Raw genomic sequence first — 24,332 nt, forward strand, 5'->3', positions numbered from 1 at the left:
ATTTGTACAGGGTAAAAGGGATCTTAAAGTAGGAAGGCTATCACTCCATTTTGCAATGCCATACCCTGTGGACGGGGCTTCATTGGAGCTAATTTCCTCCTACAACAGGGCAATGGCCCAAAGCACAGCTCCAAACTATGCAATAATTATTTAGGGAAGAAGCAGTCAGCTGGTATTCTATCTATAATGTGGTGGCCAGCACAGTCACCGGATCTCAACCCTATTGAGCTGTTATGGGAGCAGCTTGACCGTATGGTACGTAAGAAGTGTGCATCATGCCAATCCAACTTGTGGGAGGTGCTTCAGGAAGCATGGGGTGAAATCTCTTCAGATTACCTCAACATATTGACAACTAGAATGCCAAAGGTCTGCAAGGCTGTAATTGCTGCAAATGGAGGATTCTTTGATGAAAGCGAAGTTTGAAGGACACAATTACTATTCCAATTAAAAATGTATAACCTTGTCAACGTCTTGACTATTTCCTATTCATTTTGCAACTCATTTAATGTAAAACAAGGACATTTCTAAGTGAACGCAAACTTTTGAATGGTAGTGTATGTCAAAACTGTAACTAGGCCACTCAGGAACATTCACTGTCTTCTTGGTAAGCAACTCCAGTGTAGATTTGGCCTTGTGTTTTAGGTTATTGTTGAAAGGTTACTGCTGAAAGGGGAATTAATCTCCCAGTGTCTTTTGGAAAGCAGACTGAACCAGGTTTTCCTATAGGATTTTGCCTGTGCTTAGCGCCATTCCGTTTCTATTTTATGCGCATTCTGTACGGGCTTCCTTTTTTTCACTCTGTCAATAAGGTTAGTATTGGGGAGTAACTAAAATGTTGCTCCATCCTCAGTTTTCTCCCATCACAATCATTAAACTCTGTAACTGCTTTAAAATCACCATTGGCCTCATGGTAAAAGCCCTGAGCGGTTTCCTTCCTCTCCGGCAAGTGGGTTAGGAAGGACGCCTGTATCTTTGTAGTGAATGGGTGTATTGATACACCATCTAAAGTGTAATTAATAACTTCACCATGCTCAAAAAGATATTCAATGTCTGCTTCTTTTTTTTACCCATCTACCAATAGGTGCCCTTTGTGAGGTGTTGGAAAATCTCCCTGGTCTTTGTGGTTTAATCTGTTCTTGAAATTCACTGCTTGACTGGAGGGACCTGACAGATACTTGTGTGGGGTACAGAGATGGGGTAGTCATTCAAAAATCATGTTAAACACTATTGCACACAGTGAGTCCATGCAACTTATGTGACTTGTTAACCTCTCTAGGGTACGTGGGCGTCCCACCTCGTCAACAGCCAGTGAAACTGCAGGGCGCCAAATTCAAAACAGAAATTCCATAATTAAAATTCCTCAAACATACAAGTATTTTACACCATTTTATAGATACACTTGTTGTAAATCTCTGCCACAGTCTCCGATTTCATAAAGGCTTTACGACGAAAGCACACCAAACGATTATGTTAGGTCAGAGCCAAGTCACAGATAAACACAGCCATTTTTCCAGCCAAAGAGAGGTGTCACAAAAAGCAGAAATAAAGATGAAAATTAATCACTAAACTTTGATGATCTTCATCAGATGACACTCATAGTAGGACTTCACAATACATGTATGTTTTGTTTGGTAAAGTTATTTATATCCAAAAATCTGAGTTTACATTGGCGCATTATGTTCAGTAGTTCCAAAACGTCCTGTGATTTTGAAGAGAGCCACATCAATTTACAGAAATACTCACAATAAACATTGCTAAAAGATACAACTGTTATGCATGGAATTTTAGATCCACTTGTTCTTAATACAACCGCTGTGTCAGATTTCAAAAAAACTTTTATGGAAAAAGCAAACCATGCAATAATCTTGAGTACAGCGCTCAGACAACAAATCAAGCCAAACCGATATCCGCCATGTTGGAGTCAACAGAAGTCAGAAATGGCATTATAAATATTCACTTACCTTTGATCTTCATCAGAATGCACTCCCATGAATCCCAGTTCCACAATAAAATTTGTATAAAAAATAAAACAAATGTATTTTACCTTTATTTTACTAGGCAAGTCAGTTAAGAACAAATTCTTATTTTCAATGATGGCCTAGGAACAGTGGGTTAACTGCCTGTTCAAGGGCAGAACGACAGATTAATGTTTGTTTTGTTCGATAAAGTCCATCATTTATGTCCAATACCTTCTTTTTGTTTGCGCGTTTAGCACAGTATTTCAAATTCACGACGCGCGATCACTGGGAGCAGACGACAAGTCAAAAAGTTCCGTTACAGTCCGTAGAAACGATGTATAGATTCAATCTTTTGGATGTTTTTAACATAAATCTTCAATAATGTTCCAACCGGAGAATTCCTTTGTAGAAATGCAATGGAACGCAAGCTAACTCACGTGAACAAGCCTGGCCAGCTCGTGCCTCTCTGGCAGACCTCTGACTCATCCAGCTCTCATTCCCCCCTCCTTCACAGTAGAAGCGTCAAACTGTTGACATCTAGTGGAAGCCTTAGTAAGTGCAATATGACCCCATAGACACTGTGTATTCGATCGGCCAAGAGTTGAAAAACTACAAACCTCAGATTTCCCACTTCCTGATTGGATTTTTTCCCCCGGGTTTTTGCCTGCCATATGAGTTCTGTTATACTCAGACATCATTCAACCAGTTTTAGAAACTTCAGTGTTTTCTATCCAAATCTACTAATTATATGCATATTCTAGCTTTTGTGGCTGAGTAGCAGGCAGTTTAATTTGGGCACGCTTTTCATCCAAAATTCCCCCTACCCTAGAGAAGTTAAGTACGTTTTTACTCCTGAACTTATTTAGGCTAGCCATAACAAAGGGGTTGAATACTTAGTGACTTAAGACATTTCAGCTTTTCATTTTTAATAAATTAGTCAATAACTCTTAACATAATTCCACTTTGACATCATGGGGTATTTGTGTGTGTGTGTGTGTGTTTTGTTTGCCAGTGGCCAAACACCACAATTGAACCTTTGGCAGCGATTACAGCCTCGAGTCTTCTTGGGTATGACGCTACAAGCTTGAAACACAGGTGTTTTAAATAGTTTCTCCCATTCTTCTCTGCAGATCCTCTCAAGCTCTGTCAGGTTGGATGGGGAGCGTTGCTGCACAGCTATTTTCTGGTTTCTCCAGAGATGTCCGGGCTCTGGCTGGGCCACTCAAGGACACGCAGAGTCTTATTCTGAAGGCACTTCTGCGTTGTCTTGGCTGTGTGCTTAGCGTCGTTGTACTGTTGGAAGGTGAACCTTTGCCCCAGTCTGAGGCCCTGAGCGCTCTGGAGCAGGTTTTAATCTCTGTACTTTGCTCCGTTGATCTTTGCCTCGATCCTGACTAGTCTCCCAGTCCCTGCCGCTGAACATCCCCACAGCATAATGCTGCCACCACCATGCTTCACTGTAGGGACGGTGCCAGGTTTCCTCCAGACGTGACTCTTGGCATTCAGACCAAACAGTTCAATATTGGTTTCATCAGACCAGAGAATCTTGTTTCTCATGGTCTGAGAGTCTTTAGGTGCCTTTTGGCAAACTTCAAGCAAACTTCATGTTCCTTTTACTGAGGAAGTGCTTTCGTCTGGCCACTCTACCATAAACACCTAATTGGTTGAGTGCTATGGAGATGGTTGTCCCATCTCCACAGAGGAACTCTAAAGCGCTCTCAGTGACCATCGGGTTCTTGGGTCACCACCCTGACCAAGGCCCTTCTCCCCCGATTGCTCAGTTTGGCCAGGTGGTCAGCTCTAAGAAGTCTTGGTGGTTCCAAACTTCTTCCATTTAAGAATGATGGAGGTCACTGTGTTATTGGGGACCTTCAGTGTTGCAGAAATGTTTTTGTTCCGTTCCTCAGATCTGTGCCTCGACACAATCCTGTCTCGGAACTCTACAGACAATTCCTTCAACCTCATGGCTTGGTTTTTGCTCTGACTTTCACTGTCAACTGTGGGGCCTTACATAGACAGGTGTGTGCCTTTCCAAACATGTCCAGTCAATTTAATTTACCACAGGTGGTCTCCAATCAAGTTGTAGAAACATCTCAAGGATGATCAATGGAAACAAGATGCAGCTGAGCTCATTTTTTTTTCGAGTCTCATAGCAAAGGGTCTGAATACTTATGGAAATAAGGTATTTCTGTTTTTATACATTTGCAAAACTTTCAAAAACCCTCTTCGCTTTGTCATTATGGGGTATATTGTGTAGATTTTATTTAATCCATTTTAGAATAAGGCCGTAACAATGTGGGAAAAGTCAAGGGGTCTGAATCATTTCCAAAGGCACTAGATGACTGAGGGGGCATGGTGTTGAAGCCACTGTGCCTCCATCTTGGCTCTCCTCCATTGTAACAAATATTTTAGAACCTATAGAAATGCTTTTATTAACGTCTACATACAATTATTATATTGGACACCTTAATGCATACTTTTAAATTATGTGATATAAACAAAACATATATACAAATATTTTACTTAAAGTATCATTTTTAGACATTACTAATGTCACTGTCCCCACTACAACAAACAAATAATTAAATGCATGTAATTTTGTCCTTAAGGTTTAATTGAAATTCCATGAATTCCTATGGAAGATTGCTCTTACTGGCGACTGGCAATATGTCCGATCGGTGGTTTGAAAGCCTCTCAATGACCAATATATAGTGTCGTCAATCCAGAGGGAACATACTTTAGTTTGGGGCTGGGAGAAGACTATGGTTGCGTCCCACTATGCCCACCTATTCCCTACTTACTGCACTAGTTCTTACCAATGCCCTATGGTCCCTGGTCAAAAGTAGTGCTAAATATAGGGAATAGGGTGCTGTTTGGGACACACACAATGGTTAACTGGTTGGGAATGTAACTCCATTAGAGGTGAGGGACATGTCCTCATAACATTTCCCTTAGAGGGGAAATTAAGTGGGAGGAATCAAGTGTGGCTGGCTGGCTGCCTGTGGGGCAAATAGCCTAGTTGCCAAATCACCAAACCACTGAGTCTTCACCTCGTCTTTCTCCTCACTGGGTCCATTACCAGGTTAAATAGAGCAGCCTAAATGTCAGGGCATGATTTCTTTCTCCACCACCAAATAAGTGAAGGGAAGTGAACAAGTGCATACTTTGGAAGGAAGGGGATATTATTAGGACCCACCCTCAGTGTGCTGTTCAGCACCCAGGAAGTCTGGCTGGGGGTTGGAAAAGAGCAGGAAATAAATGGTATTACTTTTCACTCGACTCCCCAGCCTTTTGATGTGGGTATTATTTCCCACGGGGTTTAAAACGTCTTCAACGTTTCTTCTCTGTCCCTGTGTTGTGTGTTTTGGAGTTGAGAAAAGCTGCTGATGCTTTTGATGACCAACATGCATTATTCATAGTGTCTCACTCACAACTCAATCTGTCCGTCAGGTCAATATGGTTTCCCTGTGTTTGAGGTTCAATTCCATTCCAGACATTTTTATATGGGTCTGTCCTCCCCTCACCAGCCTCCACTAATAGTTAAATGTAGTGTATGAATATAAAGCCTTTGGTAATAGCGTTGTGTATTACGGAGATGGTAAATGACTAACCCAATCTCTTGTTCTTTGGTTTTCAGTCAGGGAATGCCCCCCATGCCTCACCATCCAGGCATGAGCCCCAGAGGGGTGGCCTCCAGCCCTGCTGGCCCCTACAGCCAGCAGCCAGGGGCCAACACCTCTGGGAGGATGACCCCACAGGGGCCCCAACCTCCCTACAACGCACCCTCCGGTATCTACCTACTCCGCACACTGTCCATGTATACCAGACAGTCACAAGCCCCAGTATAACAGTGAAAAATAGGCTGAACTTTTTCCACCCTTCCTCCACAGGGCCCATGCTTATGGGAGGAGAGGGGATGGTGTGTCCCACTGACCCCAAACCGAGACCTCCAGAGCAGTACAGGGAGAGCAACACTCCTGGTCCTGCCGCCGAGCCCCCACCTAAACCCAAGGTAGGAGTTCCAGTTCTAACAGGCCCCTCGTCAGTACCTCTCAAAGCATGTCCTAATAACACGTGTGTATGGAAGAGGAACCTGAATGTGGCAAAGCTCAGCAAACACAGCATCTAATGAGGCAGCAGACAAAAAGGAATGCAGAGAATTGAGAAAAACATCCTGTGTTTGGCATCATTGTGAGGATTTTCTAAAGGAAGACGTCGCTTTCTCTATCTCTCTATTTACCTTCTGTTACTACTGGGAGACGGTTCCAAAATAAATGCCTCTTTATAGCAGTGCTATTTTATGGTAAAAAGACCTACTCTCTTTTCAGCAAGTTGTTGATCATTATTACCCCACTCATGTCTCTGTCTGCCTGCCTGTCTCTTGACTGATTTGGATGTGTGATAGACACAGACAGACACGCTAAAATAACCGTCTCCCTTCGACTGCAAATAACTTGTTACTGTTCACTGTGCTCTCTCATGAGCTCCTATTTCTCTTGTCAGAGTTTGGGTTTTTTCTATTTTCCCCTTGTTTTCCCTCCCTCCCTCCCTTGTGTTTCAAGTTCCCCCTCGCTTGGTTTGGTTCTGCACGCATCTGTGTGGTTGGTTCCAGACTGAGAGTTGTGTGAACGTTGAACAGCTTTTCTCCCTCTGTGTTCATTTGTCTCCTCACCTCATTACCGGCTGTGAGAACATCCTCTTGATCACAAACTGAAGACTGTCAGCCCAACTGATCTGAGAGGAACCACTATTATATCTCTTCTGTGTCTACTTAATGATCACTCCTCATACATTTGACTGCTTTGTGCATTTCTGCTGTCATGGCAACAGCAGTAGCTTGCGTGGATTCATGTTTCCACTCATGACAACTTGAGGGCTAGTAATAATGGCTGTGGCCTTTGCTGCTGAAGCTCCTGCCATGCACCTGTTTGGCAGACTGCCCTAGAATGCCGTTGCTCAATCTGTCTGTATGGCTCCTCTCACCATGTAGTTTCCACTGTGTGCTTTGCCTTAAAGCCTCCAGGTGAGCGCTGAACAGAGCTGTACCAAGTGTGTGACTGAGAGTGGGCCATTGGCTGCAGACAGCAGAGTTCTTACTCTCCCAGGATGTCTTTGAGGACAGGTTTTACTGTTTGTGTGCTTTCTGCATGGGTGTGTGACTATGTTTTGGAGAGAGCGAGGGAAAAGGATAAAGTCAGACTGCAATCTCTCAAACTCCTGCCATCTCTCATCACGTGGCCCTGTTGTGTGTTGACGTGTGTATGAGTGTGTACGCCCATCTATTCCTCGTCACACTGAGAGGAGCTGTAGCTGCCCTGTATGTCCCAGACCCCCGTCCCCCTGCTAGTCTGTCCTCTTGTCATGGGGTGGAGGACATCACGCCCACCAGCCCTATAAGTGCCGCAACAACTCGCTTTCACTTCTGTTCCATTTTTCATTTGTTGGATTGGTTATATATTTCCTTTTTTTGCTTAGTTTTTTACAGCTTGTCGTTTTTATATTCTAGTGTCTTTGTTTTTGATGTCTGAAATATGATTGTGGTGATGTTTGTGACCGAGACGTTCTCATTTAAGGCATGTATACAATTGGACCAATAATTTTCCATTCTTACACTCTTTTCTCCTATCTCTCTCCATACGGTGCCGGTAACCTGGCAGTCCTGCTGCACCACAAGGGCTCAAATGCTTCTCTGTTTGTATTGGTTGTTATTGATGACTGAGTATGTTAAAGGGGTACTTCAGGATTTTGGCAATGAAGCCCTTTATCTACTTCCCCTGAGTCAGATGAACTCATGGATACCATTTTATGTCTCTGTGTCCAGTATGAAGGAAGTTATAGGTAGTTTCGCGAGCCAATGTTATTGCACTAACACTATACTGAACAAAAATATAAACGCAAGATGCAACAATTTCTAAGATTTTACTGCGTTTCAGTTCATATGAGGAAATCAGTCAATTGAAATGAATTAATTAGCCCCTTATCTATGGATTTCACATGTTTGGGAATACATCTGTTGGTCACAAATACCAAAAAAAAAAAAAAAAAATGGGCCTCCATGGCATTTGTGTTTTTAAATTGCCATCGATAAAATGCAATTGTATTCGTTGTCTGTGGTCGACCCATACCATAACCCCACTGCCACCATGGGGCACTCTGTTCACAACGTTGACATCAGCAAACCGCTCGCCCTTGCGACGCCATACACGTGGTCTGCAGTTGGACGTATGCTAAATTCTCTAAAACGATGTTGGGGGCAGCTTATTGTAGAGAAATTAACATGAAATTCTTTGGCAACAGCTCTGGTGGACATTCATGCAGTCAGAATGCCAATTGCACACTCCCTCAGCTTGAGATATCTGTGGCATTGTGTTGTGACAAAACTGCATATTTTAGAGTGGCCTTTTATTGTCCCCATCACAAGGTGCACCTGTGTAATGATTATGCTGTTTAATCAGCTTCTTGATATGCCACACCTGTCAAGTGGATGGATTATCTTGGCAAAAGAGAAATATTCACTAGCAGGGATGTAAACAAATTTGTTCACAACATCTGAGAGAAGCATTTTGTGCGTATGGAACATCTCTGGGATCTTTTATTTCAGCTCATGAAACCTGGGACCAACACTTTACACGTTGCGTTTTGATGTTTTTGTTCAGTGTTAGCAAATTCCTTCAAACTGCACATAAAATATGGTATCCATGAGTTCATCTGACTAGGGAAGTAGATACCGGGTTTCAATGCAAAAATCCTGTAGTATCAGTTTAATGAGAAAGTCCTTCAATCCTGCATCACATGGTACTCGGTCTGTAGACAGCTGTTGGACCTACCTGACTGTATAGCTCCCATTCAACTGGGCTTGAATGCAACAAGTCATATAATAATATACAGTTGGATGTTGAACATGTTTCTGTCTACATGACCCTCGTGACCGTGCTCCATAAGCAATGACAACAGTAGTAGCCCTGACTGACCCTTCCCCCTCTACTCTATGCCCCGCACCTTTAGAAGACCAGCCCGGCCACCATGACCAGTGAGAAGATTCGCATCCTGTACGAGATGGGCGTAGAGCCCGAGAGGCAGGTGTGGGTGGACCGTTACCTGGCCTTCATGGAGGAGAGGGGCACGCCTGTACCTATGCTGCCAGCCGTGGGCAGGAAGCCCCTGGATCTGTGCCGCCTCTACCTGTGTGTTCGAGAAATAGGAGGACTGGCCATGGTGAGTCTGTGAGACCTGTGTGTTTGAGAGAGAGGGTGCCTGGCCATGGTGAGTCTGTGAGACCTGTGTGTTTGAGAGAGAGGGTGCCTGGCCATGGTGAGTCTGTGAGACCTGTGTGTTTGAGAGAGAGGGTGCCTGGCCATGGTGAGTCTGTGAGACCTGTGTGTTTGAGAGAGAGGGTGCCTGGCCATGGTGAGTCTGTGAGACCTGTGTGTTTGAGAGAGAGGGTGCCTGGCCATGGTGAGTCTGAGACCTGTGTGTTTGAGAGAGGGGGCCTGGCCATGGTGAGTCTGTGAGACCTGTGTGTTTGAGAGAGAGGGTGCCTGGCCATGGTGAGTCTGTGAGACCTGTGTGTTTGAGAGAGAGGGTGCCTGGCCATGGTGAGTCTGTGAGACCTGTGTGTTTGAGAGAGAGGGGGCCTGGCCATGGTGAGTCTGTGAGACCTGTGTGTTTGAGAGAGAGGGGGCCTGGCCATGGTGCGACCTGTGTGACTCCTGTGTTCGCAACACATATACCGTCTCTGCCACTTGGTCTAAAGCCCTGGTCACGCATCTGTCTCCCTATCTACCTTAATACTTCCCTGTCAGTAGAAATATGAAAGGGGACCTGGAGGAAGCTGCCTGACCACCAGGCATATCCTGGATGTCAAAATGACATTAAAAATTGACAAAGGCAAAATCTAGACCCTGGTCTGCTCCCTGACCCAATCCCAGTGTGCTATTAAATTAACTACATTATGGCCCTTGCTGGCTATCCCGTCCCAGTTCTACCCCATCATATACGGTTTCATACTCAGCCCTGGTTGCTCAGGAGTCTCCTGTCGGCCATATGCCCCCCTCCCCCTGCAGGTGAACAAGAGCAAGAAGTGGAGGGAGCTGTCCACCCATCTCAACGTGGGCACGTCCAGCAGCTCTGCCAGCTCTCTGAAGAAGCAGTACATCCAGTACCTGTTTGCCTATGAGTGCAGGGTGGAGCGGGGAGAGGAGCCCCCGCTGGAGATCCCGGGGGAAACCAAGAAACAGGCTAAGATCCAGCCACCCTCACCGGGTGAGTAAAACACTGGAGACTGTAGCTTTCCTAGCTGAGCTGCACGCTATGCAGGGTTGGGATCACTTGTGTGTCGACTAGAGGTATAAGCTACCTGCTGGGGTTGACACATGTACACCCACACAAAGCCATTATAAACAGGCATGACCAGGATCATGTCCATATATCCACAGGCAGACCCATTCAGTCACCCAGCTTTTCATCTATCCATCTCCATTCTCCCTGGGCTGGCTGCTCCCTCCTTGCATGTGCATCCTATTTCTGTCTGACAGGTGATTGTCACACAGAGAGAGATCCCCCCAGGCGAAATGGCTGATGTCAGAGAGAGAGGGAGCAGGGAAGAGGGAACGTGAGGGAGAGATGCAGAGTGTGAGTTAGACTGTGGGAGAGAGAGGGCTATCAAGCTGCGGGGGAAGGGATTCCCCCTAGAGAAGCTGAATAGGGGAGGAGTGTGGAGTGGCTGTCTGATATATAAACAACCATGACCTAAGTCTGACCTAGTTTCCCACAGACCAGTGGGGCAGTAGTTTTTTCCCCCTCACTTTCACTGTCTCTGTGTGTGAGTATGGTAGGGTCACGTGAGTTCTCATGCTCAGAGAAGGAGAGAGAGCTAGAGAGCGAGACGGCGCCTGTGGCTGAAACTCTTCATTGTTTACTTTTGGAGTTGAAACACGTGGCGTCTTGGCTGGCAGCGGATCAGGCACCAGAGAATCTCTCATTTACCAACACATGCATATTACTGCCAGCCTGGCCCATTCTCTCACCCGCTCTCTTTCTGTCTCTGGCTCTCTCTCTCTCATTCAGTGGGGATTATTACAAGACAGGCTTTTTAATGTCTTGAATTGTTTCACTTTTTATTTTATAGATGTCAGGTTTGAGGTTTCTTTAATTTTGTTCTTGTATCGTTAATGAGAAGAACAGAGTGGTTTTGATGTAAGAACAAATGGGAAATGTAAAATGCTGAATTCATTGGATGCACATCCCAGATGGCACCTTATTCCCTTTGTAGTGCACTACTTTTAACCTGGGCCCATAGTGATGTGGTCAAAAGTAGTGCACTATAAAGGGAATAGGGTACCATTTTGGACTCAAACATTATTACTAGACTAAGCAGCCTTTAATGCTGTCTGGTTTTGCTATGAGTAATCTAGCCTGCATCAGATAGTTACATTGTTCCACCATTCCAGTACTGTACATGTATCCTGCATGTTGTCAAATGTATTATATGACTTGCCCAGTTGAGTGGCAGCTATACAGTCAGGTAGGTCCCACAGCTGTATACACAGAGTACCACGTGATGCAGGATTGGAGGACTTTCTCATTAAACTGATACTACAGGATTTTGGCAATGAAACCTGGTATCTACTTCCCTAGTCAGATTAACTCATGGATACCATCTTTTATGTGCAGTTTGAAGGCATTTGCTAACTAGTGTTAGCACAATTGCTAACAATACTGAACAAAAATATAAAACACAACATGTAAAGTGTTGATCCCATGTTTTATGATCTGAAATAAAAGATCCCAGAAATGTTCCATACGCACAAATGTTGTGTACAAATTTGTTTACATCCCTGTTACTGAATATTTCTCCTTTGCCAAGATAATCCATCCACCTGGCAGGTGTGGCATATCGAGAAGCTGATTAAACAGCGTGATCATTACACAGGTGCACCTTGTGCTGGGGACAATTAAAGGCCACTCTAAAATGTGTAGTTTTATCACACAACACAAAGCCACAGATGTCTCAAGTTTTGAAGTAGTATGCAATTGGTGTACCATAAGTCACCTCCAAAGTGGTCTTAGAGAATTACATCCAACAGGCCTCTCAACTGCAGACCACATGTATTGTGTCGTGTGGGTGAGCGGTTGGTCCTGGCTCCCAAGATTGAAAAACTCATTCTGATTGGCTGAGCATGGCGGATGGAAATCCACAGATGAGGGTCTAATGAATTTATTTCAACTGACTGATTTCCTTTATATTAACTGTAATTCAGTAAAATCGTTGAAATTGTTTCATGTTGCCTCTATATTTTGGTGTGTGTATATTAATTACACTGCGTGTACAAAACATTAGGAACACCTTCCTAATATTTACTTGCGCCCCCTTTTCCCTCAGACAGCCTCAATTTGTCCAGGCATGAACTCTACAAGGTGTCTTAAGTGTTCAACAGGAATGTTGGCCAATGTTGACTCCATTTCAGGTCTGCTGAGTGAGCGTTTACTGTGACCACTGATGCTGTACTCGCTTTAAGTTATTTTCAGACCGTGGTTAAGTAGGCTACTGTGGCTATTTGATCATGTAGGCCTACCATCAAAAACAATGGACAACATGCATTACATAACATTCAGCCTACAGTAGCAGCCAATATGTGGTGTTCAATGTAGGAAAAGGTGACTGACAATGTGCTGTCTGATACAAGAAACCACTTTACAAAATGAAATGGTATTATTATTATTCCGATACTATATTAATAACATTCAGACAAATGATGCTACCCTCTGCCTATTGACTACTTGGCTTATTCAAGCCTGTCTCAAAATACAACACTGCCACTTTAAGACAAAAAAAAGCTCATAACTGGACTTTTTCCCCCCAAAGATGTCTAGAAATGTACATGTTTTGTGCTCTAGCTGGAAGCAATCACTCCCCTATTACTGATTTAGAAATGATCTATAACTGGGCTAATAATTTACTAATTAGCAAAGGATTTGATCAAATGTGCACAAGTGGCTACATGCAGCTCTGATCTCAAAACAAGCTCTAATCTACTCATGACCACACATGCTGTAAACACAGTCCAGTTCAAAAGTGAATGGCACATTGCCATAAATGGATATGGTCTATTTGCAAATAGTGCAGCTCTGATTGGTTATGCCGCACTGGTCTGTGTATAGTACGGGCGGAGTCGTGCATGTCAATGCAATAGAATCCTACTCAGATGCATTCTGCCTACAGCAACAGTTACTCTTCTGTAGTTCGTTTTGTTTCAATATGTTGCATTGATTCAATCACAATTCCCACAGTAAAGGGAAATGTTAATGGTGTTAACATTGATATTGATAATTATTCTGCGCAGAGTCTTATAGGGAACATTGGTGGGGGACCATTCTTGATACACACAGTGAAAAACCCAGAGTTGCAATTCTTGACACACTCAAACCGATGTGCCTTGCACCTAATACCATACCCTGTTCAAAGCAATATTTTTTTCCTCACCCCCTGAATGGCGCGCGCACACAATCCATGCCTCAATTGTCTCAAGTTGAAAAATCCTTCTTTAAACTGTCTCCTCCCTTTCATCTACACTGATTTGAAGTGGATTCAACAGGTGATAATTTAAGGGATTTATTGGCATGGGAAACATGTGTGTTTTACATTGCAAAAAGCAAGTAAAATCAATAAGAGATCATAGCTTTCACCTGAATTCACCTGGTCGGTTTTTCATGGAAGGAGTGTGTGTGTGTGTGTGTGTGTGTGTGTGTGTGTGTGTGTGTGTGTGTGTGTGTGTGTGTGTGTACATGCATGCATGCATGCATGCATACAGTACCTTCAGAAAGTATTCACACCTCTTGGCTTTTTACACATTTTGGTGTTACAAAGTGGAATTTAAATATATTTCATTATCGTTTTTTGTCAACAATCTCCACAAAATACTCTCAGTGGAAGGAAAGTTCTAACGTGTAAATAAATTATGAAAATAAAATTGATTTGAAACGTATTCAACCCCTTAAGTCAATACATGTTAAAATCACCGTTGGCAGTGATTACAGATGTGAGTCTTTCTGGGTACGTTTTCAAGAGCTTTGCGCACCTGGGGTAGTACAATATTTTCCCATTTATTCATTTAAAAATTCTTCAAGCTCTGTCAACTTGGTTGTGGATCATTGCTAGACAGCCATTTTCAGGTCTTGCCATAGATTTTCAAGTAGCTTTAAGTCAAAATTGTAACTAGGCAACTCAGGACCCTTGAATGTCATCTTGGTAAGCAACTCCAGTGTGTATTTGACCTTGTGTTTTAGGTTATTGACCTGCTGAAAGGTGGATTTGTCTCCGTGTCTGTAGGAAAGCAGACTGAACCCAGTTTTTCTCTATGATGTTGTCTGTGCTTAGCTCTATTCCGTTTATTTTTATCCCCCAAAGAACTTGTTGCAGCCACCACCATTCTTGAAAATATGAAGTGGTACTTAGTGATGTGTTGTTGGATTTCCCCCAAACATAATGCTTTGTATTCAGGATATAAAGTGAATTTATATTTTGCCGTTTTACTTTTGTGCATTATTGCAAACAGGATGCAACTGTTCCGGAAAAATGTTCTTCTTTACAGGCTTCATTTCCGTGCTGTAAATTAGGTTTGTATTGTGGAGTAACTACAATGTTGTTGACCCATCCTCAGTTCTCTCCTATACCAGCCATTCAACTCTTAACTGTTTTGAAGTCACCATTGGCCTCATGGTAAAATCCCTGAGCGGTTTCCTTCCTCTCCGGCAAGCGGGTTAGGAAGGACGCCTGTATCTTTATAGTGACTGGGTGTATTGATACACCATCTAAAGTGTAATTAATAACTTCATGCTCAAAAGTAACAGTCAGTATCTGGTGTGGCCACCAGCTGCATTAAGTACTGCAGTGCATTTCCTCCTCATGGACTACACCAGATTTGCCAGTTATTGCTGTGAGATGTTACCCCACTCTTCCACCAAGGCACCTGCAAGTTCCTGGACATTTCTGGGGGGAATGGCCCTCACCCTCTGATCCAACAGGTCCCAGACGTGCTCAATGGGATTGAGCTCCGGGCTCTTCTCTGGCCATGGCAGAACACTGACATTCCTGTCTTGCAGGAAATCACGCACAGAATGAGCAGTATGGCTGGTGGTATTGTCATGCTGGAGGGTCATGTCAGGATGAGCCTGCAGGAAGGGTACCACATGAGGGAGGAGGATGTCTTCCCTTAACGCACAGCGTTGAGATTGCCTGCAATGACAACAAGCTCAGTCCGATGATGCTGTGACACACCGCCCCAGACCATGACTGACCCTCCACCTCCTAATCGATCCCGCTCCAGAGTACAGGCCTCGGTGTAACGCTCATTCCTTCGACGATAAATGTAAATCCGACAAACACCCCTGGTGAGACAAAACCGAGACTCGTCAGTGAAGAGAACTTTCTGCCAGTCCTGCCTGGTCCAGTGATGGTGGATTTGTGCCCATAGGTGACGACGTTGCCGGTTATGTCTGGTGAGGACCTGCCTTACAACAGACCTACAAGCCCCCAGTCCAGACTCTCTCAGCCTATTGAGGACAGTCTGAGCACTAATGGAGGGATTGTGCGTTCCTGGTATAACTCAGACAGTTGTTGTTGCCATCCACCCTCAGGTGTGATGTTCGGATGTACTGATCCTGTGCAGGTGTTGTTACACGTGGTCTGCCACTGCGAGGACAATCAGCTGTCCGTCCTGTCTTCCTGTAGCGCTGTCTTAGGCGTCTCACAGTACGGACATTGTAATTTATTGCTCTGGCCACATCTGCAGTTCTCATGCCTCCTTGCAGCATGCCTAATGGCACGCTCACGCAGATGAGCAGGAACCCTGGGCATCTTTCAGTAGAAAGGCTTCTTTAGTGTCCTAAGTTTTCATAACTGTCACCTTAATTGCCTACTGTCTGTAAGCTGTTAGGGTCTTAACGACCGTTCCACAGGTGCATGTTCATTAATCGTTTATGGTTCATTGAACAAGCATGGGAAACGGTGTTTAAACCCTTTACAATGAAGATCTGTGAAGTTATTTGGATTTTACGAATTACCTTTGAAAGACAGGGTCCTTAAAAGGGGATGTTTTTTGTTGTTGCTGGGTTTAAATACATACCCATCTACCAATAGGTGCCCTTTTTTGCGAGACATTGGAAAACCTGCATGATCTTTATAGTTGAATCTGTGTTTGAAATTCACCTGCTCGACTGAGGGACCTTAAACATAATTCTGTGTGTGGGGTACAGAGATCAGGTAGTCAATAATAAACGTTAAATAATATTATTGCACACAGTGAGTCCATGCAACCTATGACTTATTAAGCATATTTTTACTCCTGAACTTTAGGCTAGCCATAACAAAGGGGTTGAATACTTAGTGACTGAAGACATTTCAGCTTTTCATTTAATTCATTTTGACATTTTGGGGTATTGTGTGTAGGCCAGTGACAATCTAAATTGAATCCATTTAAAATTCAGGCTGTAAAACAACAAAATGTGGGACAAAGTTAGGTGGTGTGAATACTTTCTGAAGGCGCTGTATTTCTACATATTTCCTACTTACAAAGCATGTAGGGGTCTGTAATTTTTATCATAGGTACACTTCAACTGTGAGAGACGGAATCTAAAACAAAAATCCAGAAAATCACATTGTATGATTTTTAAGTAATTAATTTGCATTTTATTGCATGACATAAGTATTTGATCACCTACCAACCAGTAAGAATTCTGGCTCTCACAGACCTGTTAGTTCTTCTTTAAAAAGCCCTACTGTTCTCCACTCATTACCTGTAATAACTGCACCTGTTTGAACTCATTACCTGTATAAAAGACACCTGTCCACACATTCAATCAAACAGACTCCAACCTCTCCACAATGGCAAGACCTGAAAGCTGTGTAAGGACATCAGGGATAAAATTGTAGACCAGCACAAGGCTGGGATGGGCTACAGGACAATAGGCAAGCAGCTTGGTGAGAAGGCAACAACTGTTGGTGCAATTATTAGAAAATGGAAGAAGTTCAAGATGACGGTCAATCACCATCGGTCTGAGGCTCCATGCAAGATCTCACCTCGTGGAGCATCAATGATCATGAGGAAGGTGAGGGATTAGCCCAGAACTACACGGCAGGACCTGGTCAATGACCTGAAGAGAGCTGGGACCACAGTCTCAAAGAAAACCATTAGTAACACATTACGCCGTCATGGATTAAAATCCTGCAGGGCACGCAAGGTCCACCTGCTTAAGCCAGTTCATGTCCAGGCCTGTCTGAAGTATGCCAATGACCATCTGGATGATCCAGAGGAGGAATGGGAGAAGGTCATGTGGTCTGATGAGACAAAAATAGAGCTTTTGGTCTAAACTCCACTCGCCGTGTTTGGAGGAAGAAGGATGAGTACAACCCCAAGAACACCATCCCAACCGTGAAGCATGGAGGTGGAAACATTATTCTTTGGGGATGCTTTTCTGCAAAGGGGACAGGATGACTGCACCGTATTGAGGGGAGGATGGATGGGGCCATGTATCGCGAGATCTTGGCCAACATACTTCTTCCCTCAGTAAGAGCATTGAAGATGGGTTGTGGCTGGGTCTTCCAGCATGACAACGACCCGAAACACACAGTCAGGGCAACTAAGGAGTGGCTCTGTAAGATGCATCTCAAGGTCCTGGAGTGGCCTAGCCAGTCTCCAGACCTAAACCCAATAGAATATCTTTGGAGGGAGCTGAAAGTTCGTATTGCCCAGCGACAGCCCCGAAACCTGAAGGATCTGGAGAAGGTCTGTATGGAGGAGTGGGCCAAAATCCCTGCTGCAGTGTGTGCAAATCTGGTCAAGAACTACAGGAAACATATGATCTCTGTAATTGTAAACAAAGGTTTCTGTACCAAATATTAAGTTCTGCTTTTCTGATGTATCAAATACTTATGTCATGCAATAAAATGCAAATTAATGACTTAAATCATACAATGTGATTTTCTGGATTTTTGTTTTAGATTCCGTCTCTCACAGTTGAAGTGTACCTATGATAAAAATCACAGACCTCTACATGCTTTATAAGTAAGAAAACCTGCAAAATCGGCAGTATATCAAATACTTGTTCTCCCCACTCACTGTACATGCATGCATGCATGCATTATACATCTGCCTCGCACTACATTAACAGGAGATAGGCTCCTGACTTATGGGCCGTTCTGGCCCAGACAACTTAATTACGTATACATCTCTCTGTGGCTCTCTCTTCCCCTTAGTCTCTCCTGCTTACTAATGCTCCCTGTAGGGTCCCCATGTTTATCAGTCTGTCTATAGCACATGTTTATGTTTGTATATGTATATTTTTGACGTTTTAACAATTGTCTACCGTTGCCAATTTCCCTTTAGCCAACTCTGGCTCCCTGCAGGGTCCTCACACCCCCCAGTCTACAGGTAGCAGCTCCATTACTGAGATGTCAGAGGGCATGAAGCTTCCCATTCCTGCCACCACAACACACGTGACCCCCCAGCCAGGTAACAGGTAGGTCCTGGGCTGGGGGCCACTCATAGTCCGATAGTGTGGGGGTGTGTACATGTGTGTCTGTCAGTGTGTGTCTAAATCTGACTGTATACACACACGGATACCCCTCTTTAACCCTTTGTATCATCCTTTCTTGTCCTCCTTACCCCTCCTGTATGTCTCAGGAACAGTGTTGGTATCCGTGTCCAGGATCCCTTCTCAGAGGTCAGTGACCCTGCCTTCCACAAGCGAGGGCCCATGCCCTCTGGAGCTCAATACCAGCAGGTTGGCGGTAGTGCAGACCCCTCCATGAGGATGCAGTATGACGCCAACAAAGACCCCTATGAAGGGCCCCGGAAGGGTGAGTAGACCAGGCTCTCCTTAAACACATGACATACAGTGCATTCACATAACACAGTACACTCACATAACACAGTACACTCCTATTGGTATTGTCCACATTGCTTGTCTGCATTATTTTGGGGGGGATATTTGTGTATTAGTATTGTACTGTTAAGACATTTACTGCTGGAGCTAGAAACGGAGGCATTTACTGCTGGAGCTAGAAACGGAGGCATTTACTGCTGGAGCTAGAAACGGAGGCATTTACTGCTGGAGCTAGAAACGGAGGCATTTACTGCTGGAGCTAGAAACGGAGGCATTTACTGCTGGAGCTAGAAACGGAGGCATTTACTGCTGGAGCTAGAAACGGAGGCATTTACTGCTGGAGCTAGAAACGGAGGCATTTACTGCTGGAGCTAGAAACGGAGGCATTTACTGCTGGAGCTAGAAACGGAGGCATTTCGCTGCACCTGCTTTAGCATCTGCTGTTCTTTGTATGTGACAAATAAAGTTTGATTTCGATACTAGATGAACAATGTGATGTTAGTAAAAGTGAAGTAATACACCTGTTGTCTGAACTGAATATGGCTGGTACTTCAATTCTCCATGTAGGTTCAAGTCAGTTTTCGTCCTTGTTTTTGGTTAGCCCATCAGACCTGACTCTCTCTGTCGTGATTGTTTCCTTAGACTATGTTGCCCCCAAGTGATAAAATCATGTACTACATCCTTGCCTTTTATAACGCCTAACATGAATGCAGATGGAATCAGAATGGCCTGTATTCGCCAATTACATTTACACGTACCAGGAATTTGTCCTGGTGAAATGGTGCTGACAACATGAAGCAGAGAAAAAACAGACAGAATATAGACAAAATTATTTACACTTTATCAACATACAGTGCATTGGAAAGTATTCAGACCTCTTCACCTTTTCTACATTTGTTACGTTACAGCCTTATTCTAAAATGGATGAAATTGTGTTTTCCCCTCAAATCTACACACAATACCCCATAATGACAAAGCAAAAACGTTTTTTCATTTAAAAAAAAAACATTTACATAAGTATTCAGACCCTTTACTCAGTACTTTGTTGAAGCACCTTTGGCAGCGATTACAGCCTTGAGTTTTCTTGGGTTTGACGCTACAAGCTTGGCACACCTGTATTTGGGGAGTTTCTCCTATTCTTCTCTGCAGATCCTCTCCAGCTCTGTCAGTTTGGATGGGGAGCGTCGCTGCACAGCTATTTTCAGGTCTCTCCAGAAATGTTTGATCGGGTTCAAGTCTGGGCTGGGCAACTCAGGGACATTCAGAGACCACTCCTGTGTTTTTGCTGTGTGCTTAAGGTCATTGTCCTGTTTGAAAGTGAAACTGAGTATGAGATCCTGAGCGCTCTGGAGTAGATTTTCATCAACGGTCTCTCTGTACTTTGCTCTGTTCATCATTCCCTCGATCCTGAATAGTCTCCCAGTCCCTGCCACTGAAAAACTTAACCACAGCGTGATGCTGCCACCAGCATGTTTCACCGTAGGGATGGTCTTGGCCAGGTGATGAGCAATGCCTGGTCTCCTCCAGATGTGACGCTTGGCATTCAGGCCAAAGAGTTTAATCTTGGTTTCATCAGATGAGAGAATCTTGTTTCTCATAGTCTGAGAGTCCTTTAGGTGTCTTTTACCAAACTCCAAGCAGGCTGTCATGTGCCTTTTACTGAGGAGTGGCTTCCATCTGGCCACTCGACCATAAAGGCCTGATTAGTTGAGTACTGCAGAGATGGTTGTCCTTCTGGAAGGTTCTCCCATCTCCACAGAGGAACTCTGGAGCTCTGTCAAGAGTGACCATCGGATTCTTGGTCATCTCCCTGACCAATAACCTTCTCCCCAGATTGCTCAGTTTGGACGGGCGACCAGCTCTAGGAAGAGGCTTGGTAGTTCAATACTTCTTTCATTTAAGAATGATGGAGGCCACTGTGTTCTTGGGGACCTTCAATGCTTCAGACATGTTTTGGTACCCTTCCCCAGATCTGTGCCTCGACACTATCTTGTCTGAGCTCCTCGGACAATTCCTTTGACCTCATGGCTTGGTTTTTGCTTTGACATGCACTGTCAACTGTGGGACCTTATATTGACAGGTGTGTGCCTTTCCAAATCATGTCCAATCAACTTAATCTACCACAGGAGGACTCCAATCAAGTTGCTGAAACATCTCAAGGATGGTCAATGGAAACAGGATGCACCTGAGCTCAATTTTGAGTCTCAAAGCAAAGGGTTTGAATCAGAGGTCGGCCGATTAATTAGGGCCGATTTCAAGTTTTCATAACAATCGGAAACCGGTCATTTTCGACACCGATTTTGCCAGGTTTTTTTTAACGCATTTATTTAACGAGGCAAGTCAGTTAAGAACACATTCTTATTTTCAATGACGGCCTAGGAACGGTGGGTTAACTGCCCTTTTCAGGGGCAGAACGACAGATTTTCACCTTGTCAGCTCGGGGGTTCCAATCTTGCAACCTTACAGTCCCACGCAATAACAACTTGCCTCTCTCTCGTTGCACTCCACAAGGAGACTGACTGCCTGTTACGTGAATGCAGTAAGCCAAGGTAAGTTGCTAGCTAGTTAAACTTATCTTATAAAAATCAATCATAATCATTAGTTAACTACACATGGTTGATGATATTATCTAGCGTGTCCTGCGTTGCATATAATCTGACTGAGCATACAAGTATCTAAGTCTCTGACTGAGCGGTGGTAGGCAGAAGCCGGCGCTTAAACATTCATTCAAACAGCACTTTTGGGCGTTTTTTCCAGCAACTCTTCGTTGTGCGTCAAGCATTGCGCTGTTTATGACTTCAAGCCTATCAACTCCCGAGATGAGGCTGGTGTAACCGAAGTGAAATGGCTAGCTAGTTAGCACGCGCTAATAGCGTTTCAAACGTCATTCGCTCTGAGCCTTGGGATGGTTGTTCCCCTTGCTCTGCATGGGTAACGCTGCTTCGAGGGTGGCAGTTGTCATTGTGTTCCTGGTTCGAGACCAGGGAGGAGCGAGGAGAGGGACGGAAGCTATACTGTTACACTGGCAATACTAAAGTGCCTATAAGAACATCCAATAGTTAAAAGGTTAATGAAATACAAATGGTATAGAGGGAAATAGTCCTATAATTCCTATAATAACTACAGCCTAAAACTTCTTACCTGGGAATATTGAAGACTCATGTTAAAAGGAACCACCAGCTTTCATATGTTTTGATGTTCTGAGCAAGGAACTTAATTAAACGTTAGCTTTCTTACATGGCACATATTGCACTTTTACTTCTCCAACACTTTGTTTTTGCATTATTTAAACCAAATTGAACACGTTTCATTATTTATTTGAGGCTAAATTCATTTTATTGATGTATTATATTAAGTTAAAATAAGTGTTCATTCAGTATTGTAACAAAATGTGGTAAAAGTGAAGGGGTCTGAATACTTTCCAATTCCACTGTATATACAATATCTATTCTCTCTCCACAGGGCCAGGGGGCAGTGAGCCCTATAGACCAGGTCAGATGGCCAGCGGTGCCATGCAGGACATGTACCCCCGTGGTCCTCCCTCAGGAGCCATGCCAGGGATGGGTATGGGCCCTGGCCCGCGGTCACAGTACCCCTACGGGCCTGGCTACGACAGGAGGTGGGTATTTTAATAACCAACATTCTATAGTAGATACATTTACTGAGTGCCAGCAGCATACCACTCTGCATCCCACTGCTGGCTTGCCTCGGAAGCTAAGCAGGTTTGGTCCTGGTTGGTCCCATGGATGGGAGACAGTAGGAGGCGCTCTTTCCTCTGGTCAAAAAAATATCCAAATTCTCCAAGGCAGTGAGTGATTGGGGAAATTCCCCTGTGTAGGAAAAGAGGTGTTTCATGCTTAAACAACTGGAATAGAGGTGCTACCTTAATATGAAATGATGAAGCAGGGCACTCTATTATAAAAATGTATGATTCATTGTAAATCCCAAGTCAAAAACATTTGATGTTTCAATCTGAGACTTTCATCAGACAGTAATATAAATGCCACGAATGAGCTGCTCATAATTGTCGTCCTACCCACCAGACCAGACCATGTGATGGGTTCGGAGGGGGGGGTGCCTCCCCCTGGGGGCCAGAACAACATGGTACCTTCCAGCGGTGACCCAAGCATGTACTCTGCCAACCGATATCCCCATCAGCGGTAAGACGTGTCATGCTCTGTGAATGATGCATAAAAACTGTTGGCTTTACATGTAGTGACTCATTAAATTAGCTTATTATTTATAAAGCTACCTATATATGCATAGTTTATTTGTGTTCTGACTGAGGGTGTACCTCTTTCTTTGTAGGCCACATGGACATGAAGTTTATGGGCAGCAGTACCCTCACGGCCCCATGCCCTATGGCTCTCACCAGTCTGGGATGTACCCACAACAGGTCAGACCCAGCCTCAAGCCTCCTGCCCCTAGAGGGCACTGTGCTTCATCTACTGAAACTTGAACAGATGGAAAACTAACTTGGCCATTTCAATGCAAAGTAAAGTCTAAACTGGGTTTGCGATAGCGGTCTACCAGTAAGTAATCATCATTGGCTTCTACTCCACCTTGTCCAACTCCAACACCATGGCTTGTTGCTAGTTGGAGAGAGAGTGCGAGAGTTGGAGAGGAGTGCGAGAGTTGGAGAGAGAGTGCGAGAGTTGGAGAGAGAGTGCGAGAGTTGGAGAGAGAGTGCGAGAGTTGGAGAGAGAGTGCGAGAGTTGGAGAGAGAGTGCGAGAGTTGGAGAGAGAGTGCGAGAGTTGGAGAGAGAGTGCGAGAGTTGGGGAGAGAGAGTGCGAGAGAGTTTGAGAGAGTTGGGGAGAGCGAGTGCGAGAGTTGGAGAGAGAGTGCGAGAGTTGGAGAGAGAGTGCGAGAGTTGGAGAGAGAGTGCGAGAGTTGGAGAGAGAGTGCGAGAGTTGGAGAGAGAGTGCGAGAGTTGGAGAGAGAGTGCGAGAGTTGGAGAGAGAGTGCGAGAGTTGGAGAGAGAGTGCGAGAGTTGGAGAGAGGGTGCGAGAGTTGGAGAGAGGGTGCGAGAGTTGGAGAGAGGGTGCGAGAGTTGGAGGGAGAGTGCGAGTTGGGGAGAGAGAGTGCGAGAGTTGGGGAGAGAGAGTGCGAGAGTTGCGAGAGGGGGAGAGAGAGTGCGAGTTGGGGAGAGAGAGTGCGAGAGTTGGGGAGAGAGAGTGCGAGAGTTGGGGAGAGAGAGTGCGAGAGTTCAGGGGAGAGAGAGTGCGAGAGTTCAGGGGAGAGAGAGTGCGAGAGTTGGGGAGAGAGAGTGCGAGAGTTGGGGAGAGAGAGTGCGAGAGTTGGGGAGAGAGAGTGCGAGAGTTGGGGAGAGAGAGTGCGAGAGTTGGGGAGAGAGAGTGCGAGAGTTGGGGAGAGAGAGTGCGAGTGCAGAGTTGGGGAGAGAGAGTGCGAGAGTTGGGGAGAGAGAGTGCGAGAGTTGGGGAGAGAGAGTGCGAGAGTTGGGGAGAGAGAGTGCGGGAGTTGGGGAGAGAGAG

At 44.6% G+C, this 24,332-nt stretch overlaps 1 protein-coding gene across 1 annotated transcript in view; it reads left to right on the forward strand.

Annotated features, from left to right (window-relative positions):
* LOC118398803 (AT-rich interactive domain-containing protein 1B-like) overlaps positions 1-24,332 on the forward strand; it is a 111,291-nt gene that overhangs the window by 82,338 nt on the left and 4,621 nt on the right. Inside the window, exons 19-27 of the mRNA XM_052471224.1 lie at positions 5,596-5,747; positions 5,849-5,970; positions 8,964-9,173; positions 10,022-10,220; positions 18,341-18,473; positions 18,638-18,813; positions 22,302-22,458; positions 22,883-22,999; positions 23,148-23,235. Of these exons, the coding sequence (XP_052327184.1) occupies positions 5,596-5,747; positions 5,849-5,970; positions 8,964-9,173; positions 10,022-10,220; positions 18,341-18,473; positions 18,638-18,813; positions 22,302-22,458; positions 22,883-22,999; positions 23,148-23,235 (1,354 nt within the window). The remainder of the gene's footprint in view (positions 1-5,595; positions 5,748-5,848; positions 5,971-8,963; positions 9,174-10,021; positions 10,221-18,340; positions 18,474-18,637; positions 18,814-22,301; positions 22,459-22,882; positions 23,000-23,147; positions 23,236-24,332) is intronic.

This window comes from Oncorhynchus keta, chromosome 19, assembly GCF_023373465.1.
Source record: "Oncorhynchus keta strain PuntledgeMale-10-30-2019 chromosome 19, Oket_V2, whole genome shotgun sequence".
Classification (NCBI taxonomy): Eukaryota; Metazoa; Chordata; class Actinopteri; order Salmoniformes; family Salmonidae; genus Oncorhynchus; species Oncorhynchus keta.